The 16,425-nt window shown below is 42.2% G+C and overlaps 1 protein-coding gene across 1 annotated transcript in view; it reads right to left on the bottom strand.

Annotated features, from left to right (window-relative positions):
- The window catches only part of FLT3 (fms related receptor tyrosine kinase 3), a 76,618-nt gene extending 64,609 nt beyond the window's left edge, over positions 1-12,009 (bottom strand). The window contains 1 exon segment of the mRNA NM_001020811.1: positions 11,967-12,009. Within this exon segment, the coding sequence (NP_001018647.1) occupies positions 11,967-12,009 (43 nt within the window).
- Positions 12,010-16,425: the final 4,416 nt, after the last annotated feature.

Raw genomic sequence — 16,425 nt, 5'->3', positions numbered from 1 at the left:
TTCTTTTTAAAGATTTGGTGGATTCCCCAGTATAGCCATCTGCCCAAGTAGTTTTCACTGTGGGAATATTTTTAACTACAAATTCAATTTCTTTAACAGATATGGTATTGTTTAGGTTGTCAATTTTCCTTGAATGAACTTTCTTTTTTTTTTTTTTTTTAAAGATTTTATTTATTTATTCATGATAGTCACAGAGAGAGAGAGAGAGAGGCAGAGACACAGGCAGAGGGAGAAGCAGGCTCCATGCACCGGGAGCCCGATGTGGGACTCGATCCCGGGTCTCCAGGATCGCGTCCTGGGCCAAAGGCAGGCGCCAAACCGCTGCGCCACCCAGGGATCCCTTGAATGAACTTTCATAGTATGTATTCTCCAAGGAATTTTTTGTTTTAAAGATACTATTTTATTCATGAGAGACACACACAAACAGAGAGAGAGAGAGAGAGAGAGAGGCAGAGACACAGGCAGAGGGAGGTGAAGCAGGCTCCATGCAGGAAGCCCAATGCGGGACTTGATCCCGGTACTCCAGGATCACGCCATGAGCTGAATGAAGGCAGACACTCAACCACTGAGCCACCCAGGCATCCCAGTATGGGCATGAAACTGTTAATAATATTTCTATAGATTCTGTAGTGATGTTGCCTCTCTTATTCTTGATGTTGGAAATCTGTTTCTTCTCTCTTTTTTCCTGGTCAGTTTGGCTAGTAATCTAGCAATATTACTGATCTTTTATTGTTCTTGGTTGCATTGATTTTCTCCTTTTTAACCTATTTCATTGGTTTTCACTTTCATCATGCTTATTTCCTTTCTTTTGTCTACACGAGGTTTAATTTGTTATTTTTCCTTCTTGCTTATCCTTGAATTCAAGTTCATTAGTTTCAATTTGTAGCAGTATAATTTAAGGCCACTAAACATTTAATAATTAATAATTTAATGCTATAAATTTCTTCTTAAGTACTGCCTTAGGAACATCCCACAAATTCCAATATATTGTATTTCACTTTTACTCAATTCAATATACATTCTCATTTATCTTCTGGTTACTTCATTGACCCATGGATTATTTAGAAATGTGTTCTTTGGTTTCCAAATATTTGAGGATTTTCCATATATCTTTCTGTTATTAATTTCTAATTTAATTATCACTGTAGTCAGATATATTTTCTCTGTCTTGAATCTTTTAAAATTTACTGAAACTTGTCTGATGGTCCAGAATATGGCCTAGCTTGATAAGTATATCGTGTGCACTTGAAACAAAATGTACATACAGCTCTTGTTGAGTGGAATATTCAATAAACATAAATTAGTTCAAGTTGGTTGATATTATTCAAGTCTTCTATAAAGTACTGATTTCTTTTTTTCTATCAATTATTGAAGTAGTGTTGAACTCTTTGAATATAATTGTGAATCCTCCATTTCTCTTGGCAGTTCAATCAGATTTTGACCCATGTATTTTCAAGTTCTGTTATTAGATGCATAAATGTTTATGATTTTTATGTCCTTTAGATGATCCAAGCCTTTTAGCATTATGACATGACTTTCTGCCCCTATTCTTTGCTTTGAAATATACTCTGTTATTTAGCCTCTCCAGCATTTGATTAGTGTTGGCATGGGATTTTTCTCTCCCACATCCTTTTACTTTTAACCTACCTCTGTCTTCATGCCCAAGGTTGACTTTATTTATGTTCCATATAGTTGGGTCTTGCCTTTGATTTTTTTTAACCAAATTGGACAACCTCAGCCTTTTAATTGTGATATGTAAATCATTTAAATTTAATAAAATTGTTGATATGGTTAGGTTTAAATTTATCATATTATCATATTATTCTTTGTTTTCTATTTGTTCTGTCTGTTTTTCCCCTTTTCCTCTTTTCCTGCTTCCTTGGGAATAAGTATTTTATGCTTCTTTCTTGGATTATTAGCCATAATGCTTTGCTTTGTCATTTTAGCACTTGCTTTAAGGTTTGTAGTATACACGTTTACCTTAATGCAGTCTTTTAAGAGCTGTTATACCACCTCATGTATAATATAAGGATCTTATAATAGTATGTTTCAATTTCATACCTCCCAGGTTTTGTATTATTGCTATCATACATTGCATTTCTACACGTTATAAATCCAACAAGTTACTATTATTATTTTACCCTAAACAGTCAATTATTTTTCAAAGGAGTTTAGACAATAAAAAAGTCTTATATTACACTCACTTTTGGAGCTCAAATATACATGTCATTGTAAAGAATGGGGAAAAGAAGGTCAGAAAAATAGCAGATGAAATAATGAAGAAAATGTCCAAATCTGATGTAAATGATAAACCCACAGATCTAAGAAGCCCAAGAAAACCCAAACACATACTCAGGAAGAAAACTACAAAAGATAAATTATAATCAAATTATTTTAAGCCAATGATAAAGAGAAACTCTTAAAAGCATCCAGAAAAAAAGGATACATTTTGATAGCAGACTTACATGTACATTTGACCAACTGAAGTTCTCACTAATTGTCTTTTCTCTCTGTTTATTTTGGATGGTTTCTATTGCTGTCTTCAAGTTCACTAATCTTTTCTTCTGTAATCTGCTGTCAATCCTTTCCAGTATAATTGCAATTTTCATCTCTAGAAGTTCAGTTTGTGTGATTTTTTCTTTTATATTTAGTATGTCCAGCTTAACATATATAATCTTTCCTCTAGCTTCAGAACTATGTGGAAAATAATATAACAACTATTTTAATGTTCTTTTCTATGAATTTTATATTCTACATCATTTCTGGGTCCCTTTTTGGATGACTGATTTTACTCTACAGGTTGAATTTTTAGTCCTTTGTCTATTAATTTGTAACTGGAAGCCAGGCGTTGTGAATTTCACCTGGTGCCAGATGTTCCTGTATTTGGTTACATATTTTTGAATATTTTTATGGGATGTAGTTAGGTTCATTGTAAACACTTTGTTCCTTTCAGGTCTCCCTTTAAGCTTGGTTAGTTACATAGAACCAGAGCAGTGTTTAGGGCCAAATTTTTTGACTAATGGATTTCATCAAAATTAGTAATTTCTGCTTCTTAAAATATGCTCTCTTAAAAAAATAAAAAGAGAAGCCCTAGACTGGAAAAAAATATTGTCAAAACTTGATTTAAAAAAAAAAAAAAAGGCAAAAGATTCTAGGAAACACTTCACCAAACATTATATAGGATGACAATTAAGCATGCAGAAAGATGACCAACATCATTAGTCATTTGGGAAATGCAAATTAAAGCCACCAAGACATATTGTTACACTCCTATGAGAAAGGTTAAAAAATAAAGACAAAAAATTGACTATACCAAGTGATGGCAATGACGCTGAACAATAATGACATACTACTCAGCAATAGGAAGGGAAAAAAGTATTGTCAAAAAGAAAACCAGGGACGCCTGGGTGGCTCAGCGGTTGAGTCTACCTTTGGCTCAGGGCCTGATCCCAGGATCCAGGATCGAGTTCCACATCAGGCTCCCTATGGGGAGCTTGCTTCTCCTTCTACCTCTCTCTCTGTGTCTCTCATGAATAAATAAATAAATTGAAAAAAGAAAAGAAAAGAAGAAAAAAGAAAAGAAAAAAGAAAAAGAAAAGAAAAGAAAAGAAAAGAAAAGAAAAGAAAAAAAACCACAGGCCCAAAACAGTTATTCATGCTAGGCTAAGTCACCAAACGAGGGTTTAATCCATAACCTAACTGTAATTTCAACCTTCCCTAGAAATGTAGCCTTAACTACCCAGTCAGAAAATTTTCTGGTCAGCTCCAATGAGTTAATCTGTCACAAAACCCTCTCCATCCCCAAAGGAAGATCAAGTAATCCACCTAACAAGACACCAGTATATCTCCCTAAGGGAAGGTGACTTTGTCTGAAACAATCCTTTCTTTTCTTTTGCTAACTGTCCCACCCTATGTCTGTCTGTGAAATCCTTCTGTTTAGAACATCTGCTGGCGCCCCCCTCTATTTGCTAGATGGGGCACTGTCCAATTCATTAAGAACTTAAAAAAGGTAACTAGATCTTCAAAGGTACTTGACCATTTTGGTTTTTGAGTACTGACATATATAACAACATGGATAAATCTCAAATAATTATACTGTGTGAAAGAAACGGACTCAAAAGTCTACATATTATAAAATTCCAGTTACATAACATTCTGGAAAGGGAAAAATTATAGGAACAGAAGACTTTAAGAGGCTTGAGTTCCAAGTGCCTCTTCTGAGAGTCACCCACTTGGATGACTTCTAATTTCAGTAAGTCCTTTAACCTTTCTGGACCCCATTTCCCTCACTTGATAAAAGAGGGCAGTGGACCGGACTGGTGTGGTATAATAAATATATTTGGTTAGTTCTGGTTCCTGACACAAAACTCCTAAAATCCTTGGAATTTCCTGAGTGATAGGAGTATCTTGTTATCCATGGTGGGTCTCTTTGGAGCACACTGCACTTGATGCTAATGAAGTGATTTAGGGTGGGGTCCCTGGATGGCCTCAGGATGGGGCTGATAACCAGAAAGACCAAGTAATCAGAGGGAGGGAGCTTTCAGCCCCACCCATTGGCCTCTGGGAAGAAGGGGAGCTGCTGGTTAAACTCCATAAATATTCTTGGACCAGGAGGTTTGAGGAGCTTCCAGGTTGGAGAGCACATGGAGATACCTGGAGAGGGTGTGGAAGCCCTACCCCCTTCCTCACACACCTTTCTCTGTGCATCTCTTCCATCTCACTGCTCCTGAGTTAGATCCTTTTATAACAACCTGGTGATCTAGTAAGTAAAATGTTTTCCTGAGTTCTGTGAGTTGCTGCTGCAAATTAACCAAACCAGGCGGCGGGGGTATGGGGGTGTGGGGGGGGGGGGTTGGGGTGTATGAAACTTCTGATTTCCAGTCTGTGGTCAGAAGTCCAGGTGACAGCCCAGACTTGGGATTGGGATTGACGTCTGAAGTGGCAAGAGGAAGGATCTGAACCCCTCACCTGTGGGGTCTGATGCTGTCTCCAGGTAGATAGTGTCAGAATTGGAGTGAAATCATAGAACATCAACTGGTGTCTGAGAATTACTTGGTGAGAGGAACACCCCCTGCAACACACACACACACACACACACACACACACACACGTGCATACGCACATACTTTTGGTGGCCAGAAATGTTGAGTGCTGTTACTGGAGAGGAGGAGACATACAGGAGTGTTTTCCTTAGAAGTGGGTAGCTTTGAGGTCTCATCCCTTCTACTCATTCTATGCTCTTTGTAAATTCTCATGATTTTTTTTTTTTTAATTTATGAGAGACACAGAGAAAGAGGGAGGCATAGGCAGAGGGACTCTCCCCGTGGGGGAACCGGATGTGGGACTCAATCCCAGACCCCGATCACAACCTGAGCCAAAGGCAGACACTCAACCACTGAGCCACCCAGGTGCCCAATTCTCATGATTTACCATCTGTTCGCTCCCGAGTTTCCAATTTGTCCCTCCAGTGTGTACAGCTACACATCTGGGCAGCCTCAGGAACCCTAAACTCAGATTGAACTCCTCATTTGCCTTCCTAAACTTACTCCCTCTTTTCTCTTCCTTCTCCGTTTGTGGCAACAAGGCCACTGTCACTGAAGCCAGGAACCCAGAAGCCATCTTTGACTCCTCCCCTGCCTTCACTTCCCATCAGCCAGGCAGTTGCCAAGCCTTGACATTTTAACCTTTTGGTAATTCCCAAATCTGTGTGCAGCTCTACATCTCTATTACAGTTGCCTAATTCAAGCTCTAGTTGTCTCTGGCCTGGCCGACTGCCCCCAACTTCCTAGCTGGCCTCCCTGAATGCAGACCTGTCAGCCTGACATCCATCCTCTATACACAGATGTCTTCCTAAAATATGCATCATGGCATGTCACTCCTCTGCTTAAAACCCCTCAACAACCTACAGCAATGATGTTTACTCTTCTTAAGTCACAGATCTCTGAATATCTGATAAATGCAATTAACCCTCTATCTAAAACACACACACATACACACATATCCTGAGGAGTACAATGGATAACTGAATTCCATCCAGAGACTCTTGGTCTACATGATAAAGTTCAAGCCCCTCATCACATCACCAAAACACTCCTTACACATTACACACTGAACCTCTGGCAACCCTGAATCTTTTTTTGAAAGCTAGCCACAGAAGGATCTTCAGACAGTTTTCTGAATTGCGACTTTTCAAAAAGATAGTTACTCTCTCCTGGAAGCCTTGTACATTGTGTCCCAGCAACCCAGAATGGAGCTATACTTTTCCATCTACTGCATGTTTCTTACCTCTATACCTCTTCTTTGCTGTCCTGTTTGCCTGGAATGTCCTTATCCTTCCTTTTCCCTGTCAAATGTTCCTTATCTTTCTAGTCCTGGCTCTAGCATGACTTCCATTTGGAAACCCTGCTTTACTTTCTTAGTCCGGGTTATAGGTTCAGTCTCTGTGCATATTTCCAAATTTCTCCTTTATATGCCCGATCTTTTCCTGCCAACACCCCCAACATTAGACTGTGAGTTCTTTGAGGGCAGGAACCAGTACTATGGGGGACTTACAGAAGTCCTAGATATAGGCAGTGTTCAAAAGTGTCTAAGAAGGAAAGGAGGAAAATCCTGTGACTCTAAATCCTAATGATTTCTGCAGACTTTATATACCTCATTTTCTGCAAAGCACCTGCCTAACAAGGAATGCAGCTGTACTTTACAGGAATTATCTGATGGAGGAGTAAGATACTGCTTATCTCCTTTTTACAAATGAGGAACTTAAGTGCAGAGAAATTCCCTGCCAGAGGAAAGAACACATGTTTCCTAACTGTCTTGTTAGTCCTAATATATCTATCTTCATTGACTCCAAGAACAGAATCCCTAACATTAGGAAAACCCTAACTCAAGTAGCTAAGCATCTGAAGACAGAATTCACTGGGTATCTTCTAATAAAACATAACAGTTTATATAAATAATGACAATATCCTGTTTTAGTGTAGACTGTAAATAATTTTTTGGAGGACTCTTGGCTACCATGTGACTTATAATGACAGCAGTGAAAAAAAATTTTACTGTTTAAACCTAAAAAATAACAATAGTTCCTCTTTTAGGATCTTATGCAATTCCTCTAGCCACAAAAGAACAGTGTGTATACTTTATATTATTTTTAAATTTCCTCCACATGTATTGGTACCCATAGAACAGGACAGCATGATTCAAATTAACGGCTATCAGTGAGTTCTACAAAAGCTTTTATCACTTGAGGACCATTGATGGTAGAGCCATAGACGGTATCAAGCAAAAGTAATTAAGTCACCTCATAGAGGCACCTGGATGGCTCAGTGGTTGAGCATCTGCCTTTAGCTCATGTTGTGATCCTGGAGTCCTGGGATCAAGTTCCGCATCGGTCTCCTCTCAGGGAGCCTGCTTCTCCCTCTGCCTATGTCTCTGCCTCTTTCTGTGCATCTCTTATGAAGAAATAAATAAAATCTTAAAAAAAAAAAAAAGTCACTTCATATAGTGCTCATAGACTACCTACGCCCCCCACCCCAAAAGACAGAAAAACCTTCGGCCACATGACTATGGCTACTTAACTACAAACTGGCTAAGGCTCTTTTGGAAGTCATGGAAAAAAATCTTAAGGTCATAATATCATCTCTATTTCCATCTGAAGAAAACCAAAAAGCTCTACTGGGACAAGCCAGCTACAGTGAAATTCACAAGAATCTGTTATTTTGGAGTGAATGAAGGATAGAGCATGGGGACAAGACCAAGCTAAGCAAATTACAAAGTAAGCTAAGCTAATTTTCAATCCCTCATATCTCCCCTCTCCAAATTCTTACTCCTGTTCTCCGAGAGGTTCCTTTCACCGCTGAGAAAAATGAAACAATACAATACTTTTGAGATTATTTGCTTTTTGTCAAATCAAAATCTTTACCCAAAGATGAAGGCAATAGCTGGTAGGTGTCTGGGGAGTCTGCATGCTTGTAATCTTGAACGTTGAATGTTAAGGACTGTTGTCACACTGCTCGTTTAGTTTCACTGAAGAGTGACAAGATGACAGGAACAAAAAGAACTGTGGAGAAAGTGCTGGCACTGAGCCTTTCTGTGGGCTTTGCAAGGGAGCAGAGATGCTCTCTGGGACTAAAGAGAGGTCGATAAGCTTTCTTCAAAGAACCATTTAGAAAATGTCTTCTTCCCAAGACCTAAGAGATGGCCAGTCCATTTGTTTTAGTCTCAATGGAAGGGCAGCTTCTTTCCCACAACCATTAAGTACAGTCTATATACGTTAAAGTAGTTTTAGGGGATAAAAAACCCTAGGATTCCCATTGTGACCTGGTTGAAGCTTCCTTCATTGAATCATACTATTTTTCAACTATAGATACTTAGTGTCTGTAGCAACTGTGTTGGAAAGTTTTACTAACTGAAAGTCAGCTTTGTACATTTCTTGGGGAGAGGCATCCACCATGTGTTTCTTAAAGAGAACAGAATTAGCTATTATATCTAAATTCACTCATCCTCAGTCTCTTTCATCCTTGTACCCCTCCTCCCCAGCACAGAAATATAGGTTCAATAAAATTTTATCAGGTAACAAATGTTTCTCTTTCTCATGCATGCTTCCTGTTCAACTTTTTTTTTTTTTTTAAGATTTTATTTATTTATTAGAGACACACAGAGAGAGAGAGAAAGAGAGAGAGAGACAGAGGGAGAAACAGCTCCATGCAGGGAGCCCAATGTGGGACTCCATCCCGGGGCTCCAGGATCATGCCCCAGGCCAAAGGCTGCACCAAACGGCTAAGCCAACCGGGGCTGCCCTATCTCTTCAACTTTTCTTTTTTTTTTTTTTTTCTCTTCAACTTTTCTTATCTGAAATCCTCTCTGGAACATAAATCAAGTCTTCCTCCTCTACATTTAATATCCTTTAAAATTTATTTATTTATTTATTTATTTATTTATTTATTTATTTATTTATTTATGACATAGACAAAGAGAGGCAGAGACATAGGTAGAGGAAGGAGAAGCAGGCTCCATGCAAGGAGTCCGATGCGGGACTCGATCCTGGGACTCTGGGATCACGCCCTGAGCCAAAGGCAGACGCTCAACCACTGAGCCACCCAGGAGCCCCAACCACATTTAATATCTGATTGTTTTGCAATTACACAACCAGAAAATTCAAAAAGAATGACAAAATCTTGATTAATAACTAAGAGTTCCCGAAAGTGCCTTTTTAGTTATAAAAAGTAGAGCCGCTCTTTAATGGAAGGCAAAGAGCTCACAACTCAACCTCAGGGATAATCGACTATGGGTTGATGTGAAGTACCTAAGAAGAAATGAACAGCCGGTCTAAACTTCTATGACAGCAACAATTAGAACTAGACTTTTAGATCAAAGGTGGACCTGGACATCAGGCCACCGGGGCTGGTGTCCCATCTAATCCAAAAGTATGGTTGCCTAGCATTCCTTCCCTCCACCTCCTCTTGAATCCCCCCCCTCCCCCAACACAAGAAGGCAAATAAAGCAAGAAAAGCCAACAAGGCCAAAGGATGACAATAAAATGTGTCATTCAAGGCTCTGACTATGAATTTTCTGACATGAAAAAGGAGATAGCATCATGCTTATTTAAATATTGAAATCTCCCCTTCTCCTTTATTAGCACATAATGCAGTTAAGATCAAGAACACATTTCCATTCTTTAAATCCTACTTAGAAAGCTTCACTATCATTCACAAGAGCTAGAACTTACAATGTAAGGGAAATGGGGGATCATATCTTACGATTTAAGGAACTGAAAGCTTTTAAATATTTTGAAGTCCTCATTTTAGGTTTCTCACTTTCTGCTCCTTTGTTCAAGAAAATCTATAATATCAGCTATTGGATAAAGATGTGAGGAACTGGAACTCCCATAAGTTGCCAGAGGGAATGTAAATCCATAGGGCTGCTTTGGAAAACTGACAGTATCTACCAAAACTGACTTAATATGCCTTCCCTTATGATCTGGGAATTCAACTGGTGGGAATAATCCTAAGAGAGATGAGTGTTTATGCCCATCAGAAACTTGTAAAAGACTGTTCACAGCAGTGTCATTCCTAATTATACAAAATTGGAAAAAACCTAAATGTTCTTCAACAACAGAATGGATAAATAAATTGTATAGTATATTCGTATTTAGGAATAGCACTCAGCAAATTCAAAAAAAAAAAAAAAACATTGCTACTGAGAACAAGGCTGAAACTCTTAATCATAATGTTGAGTAAAAGAAGCTGGACATGAAAGAGTATATGGGATGACTTGGTTTACATGAAGTTCAAAAACAGGCAAAGGGATGGTATTAAAAGTCTAAATGGTGGCTACCTTTGGGGGATATTGCCTGGGAGTACGTGGGGTTAGAACTGCTCTTTCTATATCCAAGGTTGGGTGGGTGCATGCACTTATAAAAACTAATGGAATTGTACTGTTAAGATGGGTGCATATTTGCTGTATGCAAATTATACCTCATTTAGAAAAATCTGGAAAGAGATGTAGAGATTTCTGAGATTGTTCCTAAATATAAAGGAATTCAGTGCAGGTTAAATATAGTTGCAAGCACAAATCTTTGTAAGCCTCTGTATGCTATTGAAAAATTCACTTACTACTTAATGTCATACCTAACAGAGAGCCAGCTTTTTGTATTAATAGACTGAAAAACATATTGTACGATATATTTCAAATGTACATATTTACCAATTAGCAAAGATAAATGTTTAAGAAATGCAAAATGTCTGTTTTCCCACTCTTTCCCCCCTTATGTTTCATTTCCTACTCTCTAATTCTGAATTATTTTTAACAGAAGCTATTGGAAATAATTCCTGCACGTCTGTAATGAAGAGTTTCTCCGTGTACCACAGAGACTTCAAGTTAGAATGCTAGAATTTTGGAGCTGGCGGAGATACAGCAGGGCACCCCCTCACTGGACGGAGACCCAGGAGGACGCCGGGGCGGGGGCGGTGAGTGCGGGTCCCAAGGTTGCAGGACTAGACAGGGACCCAAGGCTCCCAGGCTCCTCCGGCTCCCACAAACGTCTCCTTCACCCTAAAAACGAATCAACCCTCTTATCTTTCCAAATCGATGAGCTGGATCTAAAGGGGATTTTTTCCCCTCGTTGCCAACTGTGCCATCCAGTAGATTATTTGGGAACAGTCAGCTGAGTCCTTGAAAACCCCCTTGGGGTTTAATGCCAGGACAGAAATCGAGTATAGGAGGAGGGGGCAGCTAGTATTTTCGTATGTAAATCCTGTTTGCATAACATTTCCAAAGTAGCTATCCGTTGATCCCCCCGAAATTCGGCGGGGGCGGGGGGTCGTTATTTGGGATGACTAGCTCTGGGGGAAACGCGGGCGCATCTGCCCCTTAAAGTTCCTTCCATAGGATCAGAACCTCCAAAGAAGGGTCCAAGACGCCACCCGGGAGTCTCCGGTCTCCGGGGCCGGTCCCGTAGCGGTCCGGAGTCCCCTGGGGCCCCCTCGGGGCCGCGGCCTCGGGCGGGCCGCCCAGCACCCAGCGCGGGGCCCGAGCGGGCGGCGGCGCGGGCGCGGGGGGCAAGGCGGCCGGCGCGGCCCCGGCTGCGGCCCCGGCTGCGGGTGCGGCCCCGGCCCCCGGCCCCGGCCCCGCCCCGCCCCGGCCCCCGCCCCCGCCCCCGCCCCGGCCAGCGCGTCCGGAGGCCACCCGCGGAGTCCGGGCCGCCGTTCGGGACGCGGGCCGGACCAGAGCGGCAGCGCTCAGAGAGAGCGAGGACGCCGCGGGGTGGGCGGGCGAGGGCCGCGGGCAAGTTCGGGGCGAGCCAGGAGGGCGCGGAAGAGGGGAGGGGCGCGGGAGCGAGGGAAGAGCCGGCGCGGGGAGGAGCGAGGCGGCGGGGCCCGGGAGGCGCGCGCCCCGGTGCGGCGCGCGGGGTGGGGGCGAGGGCCGCGCCGGGGGCCGCGGGGGCTGCGAGCGGGCGTGCGGGGCCTTACCGAGCAGCGGCAGCCGGCCGCCGCGGCGCGCCCACGCCGGCATGGCCTCCGGAGCCCGGGGTCCCCAGGCCGCGCCGGCCCAGCCCTGAGATGCCGCCCGGAGCGGCGCGCCCCGCGCTGCAGGTGGCTCGCTTAAGGATGCGCGTCACCGACCGCAAATTCCCTCGGACTGGTGCAAAGTGGAAGGGGGGAGGATCCCTCTCCCCACCGGCTGGGGCCGAGGCGGGAGCCGAGAGGTTGGGCCGAGCCGGGGAGCCGGTGCCTGGCGCAGCGCTGCGGCCGAGCCCACGTGCCCGTCGTGGTCCGCAGCCCGCGCTCCGCGGCGCCCGGGGCTCCCGGCCGGTGACGGGGGAGATGGGGCGCCGTTCCGCCGCGAGGTGGTTCGGGCTCGGCCGCCCCGGCTGGAGAGGAGGCGCAGCGAGAGCAGCCCTGCCCCCGGGAGCCCCTGAACCCTCGCGTTTGGATGCCAGAGCCTGGGGACAGCCGAGGGCCAGAAGCCGCGCTCCCCGCGCGCGGGGTCTCCGAGGCCCGGGGACGGCAGCCCAATCCGCGGCACACGCGGGCAGCCCTGGGGAGCGCGGAAGAGCGGAGGGGCGCGTTCCGAGCCTGGTGGGTCCTAATTGCCGACTGGCTTTCTTTGTCTTCCCCTCCGTGGCCGAGGATGCCCAGGACCCAGTCGGCCAGTCGCGGCTGGGTTTCCATGTCAGCCAAGGCAGTTAGGGAGGCGAAAAACCAGCCAGAGAAACAAAAGCAGAACACACAGAGAGTACATCCCAGAGGACGTTTGGAGTTATCCATTCCATAATTCTTGTTCTTCATCGCATATATATCTCAGGTTGAAAATTGTCTTTGCAGTAAGTCGAAGCTTGGAAAGCCCTGGATGCCAGTTCTGAGTCTACCCTTGACTAGCTCTTTGACCTTCACAAGCCGCTGGCCCTCTCAGAGTCCCCGTTTACTCACCTGTAGATGAGCGGAGCGGACCAAATGGTTTGCAAGGTGAATTCCAGTTCTAGGAATTCTATGCTTTTAACTATGTAAATACTTTTCTAATAAAACATGATAATTGGCAGTGTACATTTTTGGTCATACAATCCTTTTTCTTAGCTGTAGTCGATAGCACAATAATTTTTACCCCATAGGGTATGACAGAAACAAAAGCCTCTACCATGGTGCAGCCACTGTGGAAAACAGTATGGCAGTGTCTGAAAAAATTAAAAATAGAATTACCATATGATCCAGCAGTTCCACTTCTGGGTATATATTCGAAAGAATTGAAAGAGGGTCATGGAGGGATATTTGTACACTATAGCAGTGTTATTCACAATAGCCAAAAGGTGGAAGCGACCCAGATACCCATCCGTAGATTAATGGACAAACAAAATGTGGTATATACATAAAATGAACTATTATTCAGACTTAAAAAAAATAAGGAAATTCTAACACATGCGACAACATGGATGAACCTTGAGGGCATGCTAAGTGAAATAAGCCAGTCACAAAAAGACAAAGACTGCATGGTTCTACCTACGTGAGGTACCTAGAATAGTCAAACTCATAGAGACAGGAAATAGAACGGTGATTGCCATGGGGAGGGGGCAAGGATGGAGAGTTGGTGTTTATTTTGTTTTTTTTTTTTTTAATTTATTTATTTATTTATTTATGATAGTCACAGAGAGAGAGAGAGGCAGAGACACAGGCAGAGGGAGAAGCAGGCTCCACGCACCGGGAGCCCGACGTGGGACTCGATCCCGGGTCTCCAGGATCGCGCCCCGGGCCAAAGGCAGGCGCCAAAGCGCTGCGCCACCCAGGGATCCCGAGAGTTGGTGTTTAATGGGTACAGAGTTTCAGTTTTGCAAGATGAAAGGCTTTTGAACATTGGTTGCACAACCACGTGCATGTATTTAATGCTACTGAACTGTACACTTAAAAATGGTTAAGATGGCCAATATCATCTCTGTGCATTTTGTCACAATTAAAGATTTTTTTTTAATGTTAAGTTTCTACTTTGGGCCCAACACAAAATTAGAAGAAGAGGCATGAAAGGTATGAGATATGAAAAGATAAAGGCAATGAAGCAGGCTAGTAAAATTGAGGGGGGGGGAATGGGCTAGTAAGCCTTTTAACTGCCAAGATCGAATGCTTTAGCTTTTATTTATAGCCTGATTACCGCAAGCTTTAAAAGAAACTGATGATTACACGTTTGCAGAGTATCAGCTTGGGTGGAGTTGGGTTCAAGAACACAAAATTGTGAAGATATGATGCTTCTTCAAAGAATCTTGGGCACAAGGCAGAAATCTCTGTGAGAAGTGGTAAGAGGGGAGGATATTAGCTAAAAATGAGTGAAATAGGTAGAGAAAGAAAAATACCATATGATTTCACTCATATGTGGAATTTAAGAAACAAAATAAGCAAACAAAGAAACAAACAAACAAAAAAAGACTCTTAAGTACAGAGAACTAGTGGTCACCAAAGATAGGAAATATGTGGGATGGTGGAACATGGCAAAAAAGGGCACTAGGATACAATCAGAAAATCCCAGACCCTAGCAAACTTTATAGAACAAATAACCTATTTCCTTCAAAAAAAATTTTGTAAAGAAAAATAAAATTGGAGACAGAACCTATAGATGAAAAGAAAACTAACAGATATATCAAGCAATTGCAATGTGTAATGTAAGGACTTTATTTGGATCCTAATTCAAGCAAACTGAAAATATAGAATAGTCAAGAAAATGTGACCAAAATTTTCTTTGATATTGAATAATTATTGTTTAAAAAAGCTTACACGTGATAATATTGTTATGTATTTTAAAAATAGTTCCCACCTTTCTGGATGTGCACAGGAAATATTTAAAGATAAAATGGGGAGCTGAAGAGAAGAATAGAGAAGGACAGCTAATGAGTACAGAGATTCTTTGATGATGATGAAAATGTTCTAAAATAGATTGTGGTGCTTGATGGTTGTACAATTCTGTAAATATACTAAAAACCATTGAGTTGTACATGAAAGAGGTGAACTATATGTCATGTCAATTCGATCTCAATGAAACTGATATAAAGTCTGAGATGTTCTTCAAAATAATTTGATGTGGGAGGGTTTGAGTGGGGAAATTAAAATTGACTATGTATAGCTAATATTGAACCTCAGCAATACTTAAATAAGCTCATTCTATTTTTTTTTTAAGATTTTATTTATTCATGAGAGACACACAGAGAGAGGCAGAGACACAAGCAGAGGGAGAAGCAGGCTCCCTGCAGGGAGCCCAACGTGGGACCCAATCCCAGGACCCCAGGATCACATCCTGAGCAGAAGGCAGATGCTCAGCCACTGAGCCACCCAGGCGTCCTGGCTGCCTCATTCTATTTTTCTTAGAAATTTTCTGTAATAAAAAGATTTGGGGGGGCAGATTTAGAAATAATGGGGTAGTTAAGTCATCTGGAAAGTGTAAAAGATAACTGTCCTCCCTTAGACATCACCAGCTGCTCTTTATTATCATTTTACTACCCACCTAAATGAGATGAACTATAGCACAACCCTGGAAACTGTTTTCAAGATGCTAACTTGGTGGCACACAGGTGAACCACAGACTCCCATGGCAGGATTGTGTGATAACTGACAGTTCTCTGTTTATGTCTAAGATGAGTTCAAAATAATCATCTCCTTAGAATTCTTGGCAGCAGATAATGCCTTAGTTGGTTAAGGCTGCTGTAACAAGGTACCACAAACTGAGTGGCTTAAATAAGAGAAATTTATTGTCCCATGGTTCTGGAAGCTAGAAATTCAAGATTGATGTTAGGTATGAGTTGGTTCCTTCTGAGAGCTCTGTAGGAGAATCTGTCCCATGCCTCACTCCAAGTTTCTCCTGGTTTGCTGGCAATCTTTGACATTCCTTAGCTTCTGCTCCATCACCTCGGTCTCTTTCTTCATCTTCACATGGCATTTCCCTATGTGTGTTTGTGTGTGTCTGTCTGCTCTGTGTTCAAATTACCCCTTCTTATGAGGACACCAGTCATTTTGGATTAAAGCCCACCAGAAAGACCACAGTGCAACATGAGTACCTATGTAACTGACCCTATCTTCCTATAAGGGTGTGATCTGAAGTACAGGGATTAAGGAATCCAAAGTATCTTTTTAGGGAAGAAGGGGAGGCACAATTCCACCCATAATACATAGGTTTCAAAATCAGTACCTAGAAATTAATCCATATGATTCTTCCACAGCTTAGTTATCAATTATTACATTAAACAGATTGCGATTTAATATTTTGTTTTTACAAAGAAATAGACTGAGTTATATTTAACTCATTTTAACACAAAATCAAGAGGCATTAAAAATTATTCCTCTAAAGAGTTCCATTAGAAAGGATAGAAAATTGGGGCACCTGCGTGGCTCAGTGAGTTGAGCATCTATCTGACTCTTGGCTTTGTCTGGGGTTGTGATCTCAGGGTTGTGGGATCTA

Source organism: Canis lupus, chromosome 25 (assembly GCF_011100685.1).
Source record: "Canis lupus familiaris isolate Mischka breed German Shepherd chromosome 25, alternate assembly UU_Cfam_GSD_1.0, whole genome shotgun sequence".
Lineage (NCBI taxonomy): Eukaryota > Metazoa > Chordata > Mammalia > Carnivora > Canidae > Canis > Canis lupus.
This window is presented reverse-complemented; position numbering and strand designations above follow the sequence as displayed.